The 16,364-nt window shown below is 40.8% G+C and overlaps 1 protein-coding gene across 2 annotated transcripts in view; it reads left to right on the top strand.

Annotated features, from left to right (window-relative positions):
• osbpl5 (oxysterol binding protein-like 5) overlaps positions 1–13,189 on the top strand; it is a 52,094-nt gene extending 38,905 nt beyond the window's left edge. For both annotated transcript variants that reach the window (XM_042412652.1, XM_042412654.1), the window contains 14 exons: positions 4,961–5,174; positions 5,272–5,456; positions 5,624–5,705; positions 6,690–6,788; positions 6,986–7,082; positions 7,446–7,544; positions 9,006–9,103; positions 9,235–9,324; positions 9,718–9,854; positions 10,071–10,250; positions 10,374–10,503; positions 10,634–10,748; positions 10,835–10,937; positions 11,357–13,189. In XM_042412652.1, the coding sequence (XP_042268586.1) occupies positions 4,961–5,174; positions 5,272–5,456; positions 5,624–5,705; positions 6,690–6,788; positions 6,986–7,082; positions 7,446–7,544; positions 9,006–9,103; positions 9,235–9,324; positions 9,718–9,854; positions 10,071–10,250; positions 10,374–10,503; positions 10,634–10,748; positions 10,835–10,937; positions 11,357–11,492 (1,765 nt within the window). In that variant the 3' untranslated portion in view covers positions 11,493–13,189. The remainder of the gene's footprint in view (positions 1–4,960; positions 5,175–5,271; positions 5,457–5,623; positions 5,706–6,689; positions 6,789–6,985; positions 7,083–7,445; positions 7,545–9,005; positions 9,104–9,234; positions 9,325–9,717; positions 9,855–10,070; positions 10,251–10,373; positions 10,504–10,633; positions 10,749–10,834; positions 10,938–11,356) is intronic.
• The last annotated feature ends 3,175 nt before the right edge of the window (positions 13,190–16,364 follow it).

Genomic DNA, 16,364 nt, shown 5'->3' with positions numbered 1-16,364 from the left:
CAAACTCACTGAGAGCAATTATTGACGCACCTCATTTGACACACGTCATTTGATGCTGCTATGGCGCACTACAGGCATCAGAAATGCCATCACCACAGAACCAACACAGATTTGTCCTGTTGTTTTTTGTATTTATCACTGCATTAGTATTAATGAATGAAAAGGAAAAATGCAGAAGAAAATTAAACTAAGAGCATCTGTTTCCACAGTAAATCATCTGTTTGATGGTTAATTATTTCATTTAGAACGTAACCGCCATGAATCACTCAGCCACCGCTGCGCTGTGTCTCTCTCTCACACGCTCACCGGTGCTCTCAGCTCACTCTTGCCATCTCTCTCTTTTCGGCTGCAGAAAAAACAGCTTTGGTCGCTGGGTCCTCATTTGACGAGGCAGTTTGACGTGCCTTATAACGCTTTTGGTTGCATTTAGCCATTTAAAACAATAGGTGTTCTTCAAAATGTGTGCATCAGACACTTTCAGTGCGTTTGTGCCTTAACGCTGTGCAGTCCTTACATTGTCCTATATGTTAGAAAATTGTCCTAGAGAAAACAGGACTCCAACATTTAGTTTAGTTTAATCTGATCTGTAACCATTAAAAAGGCTAAACAGTCACACATTATTACTCTACAAGACCAAACGGCTGATAAATGAAGCCAATGTAGAAGTGCAAAAACCTGCAGTTCCTGAAATGGCCACTTGAGACTGGCTCCAAAAGCGAGTCAGTCCCCATAGACCCCCATGTTAAAATGCTCAACTTTACAGCAGAAATAAACGTGTTTACAGCCTGGTACAAAAATGCTTCTGGTTTCTATAGCTAATTAGAAACCTTTCATGACAACTGTACAGGAGTGAATTTTTTTATAACTCACAAATTTAAATTTTATTAAGGCTTAAAGTTATGTATAATTAAGGGCGTGGCTGCTTTGAGTGACAGGTTGCTAGCCGCTAGGTGACTTGTTTCGGCAACCAGGCTTCATTTGGCCGGCCTCAGCTCCTCCCCAGCTCCACACTCTTGTCCAAATATGGTCACTTCTAATCACTTCTGGCTCCAAAAAACCAAGATGGCGGAGGTCAAAATACCAAACTCGAGGCTTCATAACACGAGTCCACAAACCAATGAGAGACGTCACAGTGGCTACGTCCATTAATTTTACACAGTCAAGACACATGCTCATACTGGGAAATGAAATGCTGAATTTAAGAAAAAACTATCTTTGTAGAATAGAAACTTCAAAACTTTGGAGGCAAAACAGAAAAGTATATCAAAAATAATAGAAGAGTACAGTAGACTCTACACAATACACTCATCATTTAACAATATAAAGCCCATGAAATTGACTTCTCACCAGCACTCAATGCCATTCACAGTCCTGTAGGATGGAGCTCCTCTGTCTATTGTAGCTAAACCTAGTAAATACAGTACCTTGCAAATGGAATATAAATGTATTTTGCTTTATTAGTGAAGCTGAGCCAGATGTGTCATTAATGCTACGTGTATGCCTACTTACATGCTAGTGCGAGTGCTTGTGTGTGTGTGTGTGTCTTTAAATGTGTGTTGGAACATAAATCTGTTTACATAGTCACATGTGGGGTGAAGACTTGGTTTAAAGTTAAGGTAAGTTTAGGGTTATGTTAAGGTTAGGGTAAGTTGTGGTTAGGTTTAGGACTGTAAGTCAATGTAACGTTCTCTGAAGTGATGGAAACATGACTGTGTGTGTGTGTAGTGGTATTTTTATGGTGTGTAATTTTTCATTGATGAAATATGGGCTATAATTACTCTCCTCTGCTGGAGCAGTGCAAACATAATGTGGTGTTGACCTAGTTTGTGCCTCTTGTATAATCATTCATCTTTACATTCAAACACTGTTTACAGTAGACTTCTGGTAGCCATCTTTGCTTGGTTAAGTGTTTTGAGTAGCACCTTGTAAAACCAGTTAAAAATCTGCTTTACTTGGGCAGAATATTTTCATACCAGCAGAACAGAGAAGACTTGAGCAGTGTGGAAACGTCTTCTAAACAGCAGTTTATGTTGTCATATTGTCATATGTGTTGGCCCTGATATTGCATTGACACGTATTGTCTATAAAAATATTACAAATACAGCTTTATTAGCAGATTTTTTTTAGCCTAAATTGAGGAAATCCTTAATGGGAAAGTGAATGAGAAGTTGATCCTCAATAATTGCGTTTAATGTACCTTCAATCAAGGCAGCTAACCTATTAGTTGTCAAACAGAAGATGACTGTGACTGTTCTGAAGTCTGAATGTGGAGCAAAATTAATGTGATGAAGAGAATTACTGTTTTGTAACAAGAAATCTGTAAAACTGTGAGCCACACCAAATGTTTAAATATAACCTGCCTCCCACCCAAGGTGTGTATCTAGTTTCTTCTCTAGATCTACTTATATGAAATCCTACCTAATTCTAGTTTTGCATCTGCAATATTTGTTATATTCCTAGTTATAAATATGTAATAATATGTGTTTTTATATGCTTCTGCTTGTGAGTGTGCATGTCTGTCTGTCATTTTTTCAGTTTTCATAAATGTAGGCATTTATGCATCTTACTTATTTTCTCATTTCTGCTTGAAAGTGAGCGTCATTTGTATACTGTTTACATCACACATCAGACAGCCCTCTCCTCCCCACCCCCCTTCCTCTGTGGCTGAACCCTCCCTCTGGCCATCCATCCCAGCTCTCCCTCCTCTCCTGCTCCTCTCCCAGCCAATCAGAGCGGCCCGTATGATCACATGACTGACAGAAGAGCAGGAAGATGGAGTAGAATGTGAACCATACACCACCCAGAAAGAGACTGCAGCAACACAGCCGTTGCAAGCCCGCACACACAAACACTGGCACACGCACACACACATTCAGGAAGCAGGTGTGCCGGAGTCGAGGAAACAAAACAGCACCACTTAGACACTAGATTGAAAACATTTTCACACATACAGACAAGGAGACAAGAGACAAGGACAGGCTGCGCTTGTGTGTGGATTTGCTGGTAACACCATCGGTGGTGTTTTGATTCCTGAGGAAGAGTTTGTCTCTGTGCTTTATGTCTTTAAGGTAAGGAAAGCTGCCTCTGCTCCAGGGCGTGTTTGGGTTAATAAATAACATGACTGGCTGGTTAGTGATTCACAGAGTATGCAAGAATGTAATTGTTCAAGTCTGTCAAGCCTTCAGGCATTTCGAAAATTGAACTGCCCTCCATTGTTGTTTTGCCAAATAAGCTGTTTCGTTGTTTTCTGTGACCATTACTCAATCACTGAATGTGATTTTGAAAGCATAGAAGACACTACAGTTGTCTTCTGCTGTCCTGTTCTTGTTTTTCTATATTTGTTACAACCAGCGGAGTATGCATTTGATTAAGACCTGCTTAAATTCTGTGTCTGTCTACTTGTGTGCCCGTCTCTGTTTAAAGGTGTCTTAGTGTGTTTCTTGATGTTCGCACCCACAGAGGACACAGACGTCCACTGTCTGACTTGTAAAATGGCTGTAGGATTGGAACCATGATGTTCCTTTTTAGCTATCGATTTCACCCCTCTGTCTGTCTCTCTCTCTCATTCTCGCTTCTCCTTTCTTTAGCCATTTATGAGCTGATGCGTGACTTGTTTCTCCGTGTTTTTCTTCTTTCTTTTTTTTTTAGACTTTGTTCTGGTTGTTAGAGAGCTTTCAGATCTGAGGTCTGTGTTTTATGTGGAACATTGGCCAGCATGAAAATGATAATTCAGCATAGGACGCATTTTGAATTAGTTGTCTCTCAACTTTGTGCGTACGTGTGCGTGCATGTAAGTATGTAATACACAAGCATGTGCAAATATTATCATGTTTGTGCCCCCTGATTGTAACTAGTGACATTCAGACCAGGTCAAGAGGAGGCGGGAAATGGGGGAGGATGAGGATGTAGTGTGTGGTCTGGTTGTCCTAGCAACCAGACAGGTCAGATGTGTTAAATGCATTCAGACCCGCGAGGCTTTAAAGTGGAGAGTCTCTAACACAGTGTGCTTACTCATCATAGCTGTGAGGAGGAGGAGATCACAGATTCAAAACACATTCAAAGGCCATTCAGAGCCTTGAAGGTTCATGGCAGGTAATTCTGTTTTTCACAGAAATCTGCGTCATGGTTTCAGCTGTTTGTAGATTGCCGTAGTGACGAGGCAATCATCAAAGCTTCGGTAGCACAGAGCTATAATGAAGTAAGATGTTTGTGATGTTAATGTCTTGTCACATTAATCATCTTTAATGTCTAATCATGGTCAATAAAACTTCCTCAAGCTTCCATTCTCAATAAAATTAAATTATACATGGTAATGATGTGCTATCATTATAAGAGCCATATACGATACCAGTTAAAATTAAGTTAAGTCAGAGATCAGAGTACAAAATCTGCAATGGAGGATGCACCTAATTAAATCCTGTGATTATTCAGATTCTATGTTTCTGAGCTGACTCAAGGACTGGATGTGTGGTAACAACAAAGTGTTTGACAATCAGGGTTGGTTTAGTTCTTTCTTAAAGGTGCAGTGTGCATAATTTAGTGGCATTTAGCAGTACAGACGTGGCAGAAATGGAATATAATATTCATAAGTATGTTTTAACTAGTGTGTAATAACCTGAAAATAAGAATCGTTGTGTTTTTGTTAAATTAGAATGAGCCCTTTATATCTACATAGGGAGCGGGTTCTCTTCCATGGAGCCCGCCATGTTGCACCACCATGTTTCTACAGTAGCCCAGAACGGACAAACCAAACACTGGCTCTAAAGAGAGCCCTTGGCCTTTTCGAGAGTTTTGCGGCTACTGTAGGTTCTCCTACTCGCTTGAAAGGGAGGGGTGAAGGGGAGGGGTATTCAGTTGGTTGCAATCTGCAACCTCACCACTAGATGCCACTAAATACTTCACACTGGTCCTTTTAATATAGTTTTAACCTTGATGTTCATCTCTCCTCTGTCACTGTCAGGTTGAATGACACCGTGCTGCTGGGCAATCACCACATGGACCATGATGGCTTTTCAGACAAATCGGAGCGCGAGGCTCATGATGACTGGGACACCACAGCAAATGAGAATGGTGGAAGGCTGACAGAGGAGAGCGACATGGACCAATCAGACGAGCTGTCCCCCGGGTCACAGGCCACAGCCTACACAGAGCAGAGCACAGAAGAGATGGCTGAGGTGAGGCACCAAGTTCAATATGTAAATATATATATATGGCTCTGTAAAAAAAAAAAAAAACACCACTGTGTACTCATGTTTGTATGTTTTACTTCAGGCTGGGGAGTCATCCCAGGTGGAGACTGTATCAGAGGAGAACAAGGGTCTGATCTGGGGCCTGCTGAAGCAGCTGCGGCCGGGCATGGACCTGTCCAAGGTGGTGCTGCCCACCTTCATCCTGGAACCACGCTCCTTCCTGGACAAACTGTCTGACTACTACTACCACGCTGATCTGCTCTCACAGTCAGTAACTCATTGTCATTATATTTTGTGCATGTTCGCATATGAGTAGACACATTGTAATGTTTTCTTTAAGAGACAGATAAAGACTAGGTTTTATCATCTGCTTTTATCGTCATAATTTTGTCTTGTTTATCTTCTTCACTACCTCTCCATCTTTCCTGCCACAGAGCTGCACTGGAGGAGAGCGCATACAGTCGGATCAAACAGGTGTTGAGATGGTACTTGTCTGGCTTCTACAAGAAGCCCAAGGTAAGATTTGTTCACTGCCAAATGGCTTATTATCATGTTCAAATATAGAGCAGCCCTTTTGCAACACCTGTTTTTGGATAAAGGCTTTACACAATACCACAATACCACAATTAACATCTCCTAAATGTATCATTAAATACAGTATACCTGACTTACTATTACTTAGTGAATTCCATTTTACCGACTCAACAAGAATCAGTATTTACCAGAGGACTGAACTGTTAGGTCATTGCCAAAGCCTTCAGCTGCACAACAGCTCTGGAGATGGACGTTCCTCCATTCTGTTTGTCCGTCACATACTCCTCATTCTCTCCTTTCTCCTCTCTTGGAAACAGCCGTTTAAAGAGCACTTGAAGATTTTCTGGTATGTTTCTATTTGGGCTCACCATCTTCTAACACGACATTCTGTGAAACTGTATTTCTTGGCCACTTGACAAATTACTCTGTCAAGTATCTATTTCTGCAAGATAAATATCAGGAGACATTTTCCCACTCGATAGGAATTTATTTCTTCAGTGGCAGCAAAACACCCCACTTGAGCCAGCAGATAAGGCCTGTAGATTAAATTGGCTGTACTCCACATGACTTGCTGTACACGGACAGGTAGAAACTTGCTAATATAGCATTAGTATGGCTATGAACAACCCATAATACATTTTACACCAATACTGCAGTTTAACAGTAGTATATCAACTCCTCTGCAGTTTCTCTTAAATGTCTGAATTGAAATCTACGGTACTGTCTGTCTGCAATGCAGTGCATTGTTTCCTGAAGATTGAATTAATTAAATCTCATCGGTTTGGCCAATGTGGTGACGTGATCATCTGCAATGTAATTCATCCTCATCACTGGGTATTTGTTAAATGTTAGAGAACTGTAATTTGGCCCAACTGTGACAAAAAAGAAGGGAAAAATAGTCAATACACAAACACTGTGTCTATGTATGAAGATTCTAACATTGCTGTGTATGTTTGCATTTTCCAGGGTCTGAAGAAGCCTTACAACCCAATCCTGGGAGAAACATTTCGCTGCTGCTGGCTTCATCCTCAAAGAGATAGCTGCACTTTCTACATAGCTGAACAGGTTAAACTGTATTCTTAGCTAGAACACATAATACACAGGACATGATTCATCCCTTGTGTGAAATACTTTGCAGAATTCGGCAAACACACAGAGCACACACCTGTGAAATGCTGCAAGTGTGAAATTAGTATCTGCCAGACACCTCTTTTTCTTACGCTGCTGTTTAAATGTCTCTCTCTCTCTCTTTCCTCTGCCAGGTGTCCCACCATCCGCCCATCTCTGCCTTTTATGTCTGCAATAGGAAGGATGGTTTCTCTATCAGTGGAAGCATCCTGGCCAAGTCCAAGTTCTATGGTGCATACTTTCATATGAACCCCCCTTCTGCAACACCTGTTTTTGGATTAGGAGTTTTTAAAGATGATACATACTTTTAATTAAACAACATAGATAGCGATGCTATATTTAACATCTATAGAGCATCATGTATTGTTACATTTCAATAAAAATGAAGCAAATCCCTGGAAACAAAACAATAACAATTAGTCATGTTTCAGTTTAAAGGAAACCTTCACGATTTTTCAAGTCTGTCTTAAAGTGGTGCCCATTTGAGTATTGAAACAGTTTCAGTTTCCCACTCACAAATGGCTGTAATTGTAAACTTTTTAAGGGGGATCTGCTCTTTAATCGTGTGCTCTGTCTGTCTCTCTGCTATTGTAGGTAACTCTCTGTCAGCTATTCTGGACGGCAAAGCCAGGCTGCTGTTCCTGAGCAGGGAGGAGGAATATGTCATCACCATGCCCTACGCTCACTGTAAAGGTAATAGGTCGGCTGTCATTTTGATGACCACTACTATAAGTCTGTTCGTGTTCTTGCTACTATGTGACCACTGGTGAAAATTGATTCTGTTTGCTTAAACCTACAACAAGTATCAGTATACACATAAATTACCAAAACATACACTATCACATTTTAATAATAATAATAATAATGATTATACAAATAATAATAGTGGCTTTCATAGACAGAACAAAAGAAACAATCACAAATATAAAAATAAGAACAGCAAAATACAAACACACAATTAAAAGATCGTATAAAAATAAATTTACAAATAAATCGTCTAAAATAAGTGAAACTATTAAAATAAACTTAAAACCAGCACAACAGAGCTGTATTATGTAAACAAATAAGACTAGTTGTCAGGCAAAAAGGCAAGTCTGTAAAAATGTGTCTTAGACAGGATTTCAAAGCAGAAACGGTGTCAGCAGATCGAATACTAACCTTAAGACTGTTCTAAAGCTGAGGTACCAGTACAGCAAAAGCTCGATCACCCTTTGACCTGATTCAGCAGATCTAAGAGGCCTTTTTAGACAGTAAGGAGTTAAGAGTTCACTGATGTACTCTGGCGCCTGGCCATGTAAAGCCTTGCAAGTCATTAGTAAGATTTTGAAATGGATTCTAAAAGAAATCGATAAAACTGGCTAAAACTGGCTAAAACTGGGGTGATGTAAGACGAGCTTTTGATGTGGGTCAGAAGTCTGGCTGTTGAGTTGTGCAGTGTGAAGTTGAGCTACAGCTCAGGCGCTGAGGCAGGTAAACATGGCGTTACAATAATCCAGACGTGAGGAAATAAAAGCATGAATAATTTTTTCTGTATTGCTAAAAGATAACATTGCTCTGATCATGGAAATATTCCTGAGTTGGTAGTAACATGATTGTAGCAGTTTTGTTAGATGATTTTAGCTCCTGCTTCACCCAACTGACCTTGGCTGTTTGCTATCAGGCTCTTCAGTATTTAAATCACTAAACACAGCTACAGTGCAGGAGGTCAACAAAGAAACTTACCTACCTACCATGAAATCTGTCTACTATGACAGATTATGTGTGGGCGGTTACTTTTGAAGCCATCTGTTGTAACCAATATATTCATACCAATGGAAATCAAACAGGACCCTGCCGTGCTCTGGTCATGAACTGACACATGGCTGAGAGCCAAAAATAGAGATGGACGATGGGTGGAAACCAAGTCGACTTGAGTTTCCGTTTATTCTCTGAGTGTACCTGGGTATGTTGTAAATTACCCTCTTTATCTTGTCTTACAATTCAGTTAAGGAATGCGCTCGCTGTGAGCACATCATAAATTACATTCCTAACTGAACAGGAACACAGGGAACAGTATGATAAATCAACAGGAACTTGTTGTTCTCCTCATCTACATTCTGCTCACTGATGTGCTGCCGACCTGATGCTCTAATACCGTATCTGTGTCTCCTGTAGGTATCCTGTACGGCACAATGACACTAGAACTGGGTGGGAAGGTTACCATTGAATGTGAGAAAACAAAATGTTTGACAGAGCTGGAGTTCAAACTCAAGGTACGGGTTAATGTTTGTAAACTTACATTGACTAGTTTTTACCTTTTTTCTTAACATTATAAGCTGTACCAGTTATCAACTGATACGTTCTGAGACAGTCTGTGTAAAGGTGTTGATTTTGTTCGATGCAGCCTTTCCTGGGAGGCGCCTGCTCTGTGAATCAGATCAGCGGGAAGATCTTTGTGGGAGAGGAGCTAGTGGCCACCGTTGATGGACACTGGGTGAGAATTTTTACCGCCTCTATCTCCCTCTTCAATTAATATTTCAGCATCCCTCTCTGCCACCTAGTATTCAATAACTCTCTGTAGTAATGAGGGCAGAATTGGAGGTTAAGGAAGCAGCACAGAGACATGTTTAGAGGACACTATTAGGAAGGCTCTCAAAGTGGGCTGGAGGGTCTCGGAAAGTAAAAAAAAAATGATGAAAACTTAATTAACTATTGCATGCTCTGGAAATAGTTGAACTGAGAGTTTTAGAAAAATCTCTTCCAGTCTGACCTCACTGTGAAGGAGACAAAAGAAAATTATTAATATCCAAAGAAACATTTAGAGACTGTGTCATGAATTGATTTAGTTGATGGGACTTAACATTTGGTTGCCTTTTGTTGTCATCAGGACGGCGAGGTTTTCATTCATGAGAAGCGCTCAGGCCTGCAGGAGACATTATGGAACCCGAGCCCGGACATCCGCAGCAGCCGCCTCAAGAGACAAGTGGTCCAGTTAGACCAGCAGGGAGAGTTTGAGTCTGAAAGGTAAACCACACATGCGCTTATTTTTTAACTAAAGTCACCTTTGTATGTCAATAACTATGTTTATTCTTAATGTAAACAACGTTATTTGGAGAAAACAAACAGGAAAACCAGATAAGAGACACTTGATCAGAGAAAGAACAGATGTAACTAATAACATATTTGACGACATATATGTACAATATGTTTGTAAATCTGATTTTAATGTGGTTTCAACAGACTGTGGCAGCATGTGACCAGTGCCATCATGGATCGGGACCAGCTGCGGGCCACCCAGGAGAAGTTTGTGTTGGAGGAAGCTCAGCGGAAAGAAGCCAAGGAGAGAGGAGACAAACTGTGGAACCCTCGACTTTTCCATCAGGACCCTGTGACCTCCGAGTGGACCTACAAGCACATGGAGTACGAACACACACATCAAGCAAATAAGACAGGATGTTTCACATATTTTTGTCTTTTGAGTTATGATTTTAGGTCTGTAAGGAGAGGAAAAACATGGAAATAATGTATTGTCATGTTTGGCAGCATGCGGCCGTGGGATCCTGAGCGCTGTCTGGTTCAGTTTGAAAAGGACGGAGTGATTCAGACGCATGAGAAAACCCAGAGACGTCACAACGGACTTTCCTACAGTCACAGCTGGACCAGCCAACAGAAGGTTAGTCAGACCTTAACACACATCTGTATACTGTCCTCATTTCTGACTGACTGGCTCTCACTTAAAAAATGTTCATTTAAAAGTTAAAACACTCGCCTGTTCAACCTAACAGTCTTCTGCTTCCTCCCAGGCTGAGGTGAATGGGAAGCACAGGAAGACCAGCAGCCAGCCGTCCAGCTGCAGCCAGAACACCGAAAGCAGCAGCACCACACCAGAACCCACACACGAGTCTTCAGATAATGAAGGTGAGGAGCATACACACACTTACAAACACACAGACTCTCTTTAATTTCGTGAACTTAATTCTAATGTTCTCCTGTCATGTGCCCAGGATTCTCGAGCCAGTGTGCACGGTGCGCGAAAGAGGTGAAAGACATTGCCCAAATAGAGGCCTCCATCACATCTATACAGAAGACACAGCAGGATATCCAGAGGTAAAAATAACACACACACATTTACGCTCACACACATTTGTGGAGGAAGCAGGGGTTAGTAAAATGACTTCAGAGGTCAAAGATACAAACATCCTCCCTTTGGAGATAAAACTGGTATAGAAAGGATACATGTGGTCATTGCTCTTTTCACTGTTGATAGTGTCAGACTTAACATTTTGTGACCCTGATTCAAAAGCAGAATCAGAAACTCACATTCATATCCACTATTGGATGAATGCAAAATAGGGTCTGTAACAAAAATACCCAGAATCAGATCATTTCAGTAACATTTTCAGAACTTTAATTTGGAAAATAGTTGTTTTTTTTATAGATTTTCATTGTGGCAATTTTACATTGTTTAGACTTCATTCTACTTAAATGAAGTTTAAGTTGAAAACCTTCTCTTTCTCTCTCTGTAGGAACCTGGTGGCTCTGAGTCGTCAGCTGACTCATCAAAGGGCGGCGGACGACAGCGTGTCGCTAACAGGCCGTCACTGTCTGATCCTCTGTGTTCTGCTCCTCTCCCAGTTTCTCCTCAACTACGTCTTCACCTGAGCCCGCTCCTCTGGGAGGAGTTTCCCTCCGGCACTGATCTGGCATCATATCCCTCCCGCAAGCACAGACTGTAATCAGCAGAGGGGGGCTGAGACCTCAGATCAGTGTTTGGCAGGCGACTTTGTCCCATTTCCTCTGAGAGGGCAGGAGCACGGACATTATAGCAATAAACACAGCCACAGCCACCGCCTGTCAGTCATCTGCAGAGAGGAACTGCACCCCCTAGTGTAGCCAGACTGAAACAGCACCGGCACCCACGCACTTTGGACAGGAAAGGAGGGATGAGAGACAAGAACGGCTAAAAAGATTTAAAATGAAAAGATGAAATGTATGATGAAGATGAAGAATGATTTTGTAAAAAGAATGACAGAGAGGATGTTTCACCATTCCTTAGTGTCTTTTTATATTGCCCTGCAATACTGTTTATCTGTGAGTGTGCCTGTGTGTGTGTGTGTGTTGTTCGTACCTACAGTAGGCCCTATGGGCGCAGGCAGATCACCGCTTGGACTTCTCCTACTTCCCTTCCACTCCAGATTTTGGGCCTTAACGCTGAAGCCAAAAAAAAAAAAAGGAGGAAAAACATGACGTATATATAACAAACAAAGAAGGAATATCTTCCAACAGTGCAATTCTGTGTGTTTTGTATCAATGTACGCTCAAATACACTCTGTCTCGTCTTTTAATGAAGATGATTTTACCAAAACAGTATTTATAATCCGAAAGGACAAAGAGTACTTGTTTACAGGGAGCACTGTGTGTGTTTCTAGTGACACATAGTGAAGGAAGGATAATGGGAATGAGGCAGGGCAGAGAGCCAAACAGAGTGTCTTTGTATTTGTGTGCCTGTGTTGCCGTAATGGAAGGGATTATAGCATAGCACTGCTTTGGTCTAGACCATGACACTAGTGTGTACAATCAGTTGCATATAGAAGCAGCGTGTGGAGGAAGGGACAGAGGGAATGAGTGAAAATATAAGGAAAAAAATGTAATACCTTGGCCTATTTAGAAGGGGTTTGTGTGTGCATCTTGGTCCACACCATGTACAAGTGACTGTTTAAAGATGTAAACACTTAGTAATTAGTTGTTTTTTTGTTCTTTTAACCAATTTGTATATATTTGTCTGGAGTACATTGACAGTCTGTTTTGAAAAGAGATTTCAGAATGTATTTATTGGGTGATTAACCTTGACTTTCCTAATCTAATTCAGCTTGGAGGACGGAGACCAGGGGTGACAATCGCTCTCCCAGGGTTGTGTGGGTTCGTCATCTTTGTGTGTGTGTGTGTCTGTTTGTCTGTCTATCTGTCTGTCTGTCAGTGTGTGTGTCAGTGTGAGGGAGCACATGTGTGCAAGAAAGCCATTACGGTTGTGCTGAACAAAGCCAGGGTTATGATCATAGTTCTTACTGGTTTTTAACCCTTGAATTTCAGTCCATTGCCAGTACTGATCTACCCGGCGGGAGAGAATCTGAGAGCACAAGAAGGAAGTCGACTCTTTGAATGCTTTTATTTACACTTTAATTTGTTTATTCTTTTCATGATTTTCCTGTTTTCTACTCTACTGCCATGTTGTGGGGATTCTACATGCCAGATATTTTTTGTCATATGGAACATAACTACAGAGAACATGATGATGCCCAATGTTTTCATTCATATATCTGTTGCGTACTGTAGCACTACAGTAAAACATTTTAACCCTGCCACTGCCTTTGGTTCTTATTAATGTCATATAAAAGGAAATTGTATCCATTGGTGTTCAGGATAATGATAAACATTTCACTGGTGACTACACAGAGAAAATATTCTGTCTGTAGTCAGATTGTCCAGCAGAGGGAGATGTTGGTGTGGGATTGATACAGATTAACCAGAGTATTCATCACCTTTATAGAGATGCAACCTGCTCATCTGTCTAATCCCCTCTACATTACTAAACTGCAGCAGTCAAGATAAGAAATCCTCCATGTTTTGGATACAAATGAAAGAAAATATGAGACTAGACAAAACTACAAGGCTACTTCAGGTGACAATCCTTCCCTACATACTACAAAAAAACGGTGGCAACTTCTTTTTTTTTGTACAAGCCACATAACTGAGATGAGTGGTTGACACAATGGCTGCAGACCCTCTCACAGGCCTAAGAGTCCAACATGAGCAGGTGAAAATCTCTTGGTAGACACCACATGGATCAAGATCTCTGCTACACACACAGATATAAGCCCTTGTGTTGGTAACTGGATTGTGTTCAGGAGCCTCCCTGCGATGTATGAGGCTGTGGAGTGACGGGTGTTGATGCACTGTTAACATACAATGTCTACACTGTGTCACTCCATTTACATTTTAAATAGAAGTACTGTTTTGAAAGTTAACTTGAGTTACCAAATAAGGTTTTGGAGACAAAAAGCTGCAATTAGATTTATTAAAATACATGAAAATTTTAAAATAAAGATCACAAATAGATCCATTTACTGCTGTGCTCATGAGAAGCTGACAACATTCATACTTGTCTGTGTCTCAACAAGTAAAGTGAACTACATTTCTTGCCAATTAATCTTTCAACAAAATTACAGATTTAAACACATCCCCAAGTACAAGTCCTCACAAAATCTACTAGATCACGGTAACAGAGGTGTAGGAGGTGATACTAAGTTGTATTCTGCTTCCACAGACATGAAACTAACAAGAAAATCTGCTGGCAGCATTTTTGTAAATGAAATTGGATAACTGTGGAGGGGGTTGTTGTTTTAAAAATCTGTAGGAATAAAAATAAATGAATTAGCATGTTCACATACACCAGAACATCTGTTCCACACTAATATTGTAACATTGCTTTGTACCAGTTTAATCACCAATTAAAAACTAACTTTCATGTTTGCCTCACATATCATTTTTATATTTGATTTGTATGTTACCTTAGATAACAGGTCTCTTGCAGAGGAGTTAACAGGACTTAAACTGTCTCTTGTGTAACATTTCTAATATAAATCAACCTGTCACTTCACTTTCTCTTGCTTCTACATGTGATGATATAACTTCCTCTCAGTCACTTTGGTTTTTCCAGAGAGCCAATGAAGTGTGATGAAGTTAATACCTGGCATATCAAAGTGTCAAGTCTATCTAAACAGCCTTTAATCTGCACAAGTGGAATGTGTTTGTGGTTTAGTGATTACTGTAGCTATCTGAAACCTTTGGTGTGGATCAACCTGATTTGAATTCCACTTCTCTCACTAAAACCTACTTGTTACAAACCCTGTGAAATAACCAGGCTTATATAATTAGAAGTTTTTACTTTAGATATTAATGCAGCCTACAGCAATGCCACACCGTGCTGCTTCCATTTATGCTCAGATTTTGCATTTTTAAGCCTGTGAACATCTAGATAAAAGGTGAAAACTTGAGCCTTGCAGAGATATTTGTTTTATTTTCCTGTTCCCACCTCCACATGGGACTGAGCACCAGAACAAAGATGTGAAGCTGGCAGGGATTCATTTTAAAATGAGAGGCTTGTGGTGAAGAGTAAGGTAGAAGCAACAGAGTGGGCAGATCGGTGGCAGAGTAAAGATCAAGGGGCAGTCTCCTCCCCCATGTCTTGTTTCTATTCTCCAGAGTTAGCTGGATATCTGAGTGGGTGCACACTGGACCATTGTGTTGCACGACTGTATGTGTGGGGCTGACGGAGGGAGTGACAGTCCAAATTAGGCCATCGGCGTGTGTGTCTGTTTATTTTCCATGCAGTAAGCGCTCCATCAAAGGAGGTCCCCTACAGTTTGTGTGTAACTTTGAGCTTACAACAGTTTCCCTGCTCTGGATTGCATTTTGTCTGTCAACATGTGTGTCGGTGTGTTTACTTCTCCTGGCACTGCATGAGCGCTGTCAAATACAATATCCCACACACTGTTAGTATTAATGGCCACAGTGGAGGTTAACATTCAAACATCACTGAGTCAGATGGAAGTGGAGGGATGTGACATCAACTAGACTTATTTCATCTTTGAAACATTTCCTTTTCTCATCAAAATGCTACTTACATATCCAGAAAAATCATTTCTCATTGCTTAGAATTGAAATGAATAGTTTGACATTTTGGGAAATACCCTTATTAGCTTTCTTGCTGAGTTAGTCAGAAGATTGATGCGTGTTTAAATAGGAGAGTTGCAAAAATGCAAATACCGGTAAGCATATTTCCCCAAAGTTGACGTAAAACTGATCATATTATGTAATATATGAGATTATGATGTCTAATAATGACTTAACCTAGATCTTATTCCATAATGAGCACAAGCTCATTTTGAGCAACTTTTTTTTCTGCTCCAACTTTCAACATCACTGAGCCATAATTAGACAGAAAATAATCCTTTATTCTCTGTCTATGATCCCCGCCCTCGTCCTCCTCCACATTTTCTCCCCAGGTAAGCCAGTGAGAGGCCAGCTGTACCGAGGCGTGCCCTGCTTATTTTGGCTGAGTGACACCAGTAGTCAGGTCGGATGTTTGCTCTGTGGGTTGCTGCTCTGTTGCAGCCCAGGCCCGTCCCGATTTAAGCTGAACCATCATGTTGAAAGGCCAAAGGGAGGCAGAGACACAGGACATGTTAGAACTTGCCTTAAAAAGAGCAGAACAGAGGATGGAGACAGAGGAGAGTCTGGCAGTTTGGGACACCCTCAGGCGATATGTGTCATGTGTCTATTTCTTTATCTTTCGCTGCACAAGATCAGATGGTGTCAGATTAACTGCAGTAAAAGTGATTTAAAAGCAGTAAATCACTGCTGAGATCTTGATTTTAATTGTAGTCATGTAATGATGGGGAACTCCTTGCTCTCAGGGACTCATTGTACCATACAAATGTACTTAGATAGTGGCAGAAAGTAACTAAGTACATA

Source organism: Thunnus maccoyii, chromosome 5 (assembly GCF_910596095.1).
Source record: "Thunnus maccoyii chromosome 5, fThuMac1.1, whole genome shotgun sequence".
NCBI lineage: Eukaryota > Metazoa > Chordata > Actinopteri > Scombriformes > Scombridae > Thunnus > Thunnus maccoyii.
Note: the sequence above shows the minus strand (reverse complement) of the source record. Positions and strands in the feature narration are given on the sequence as shown.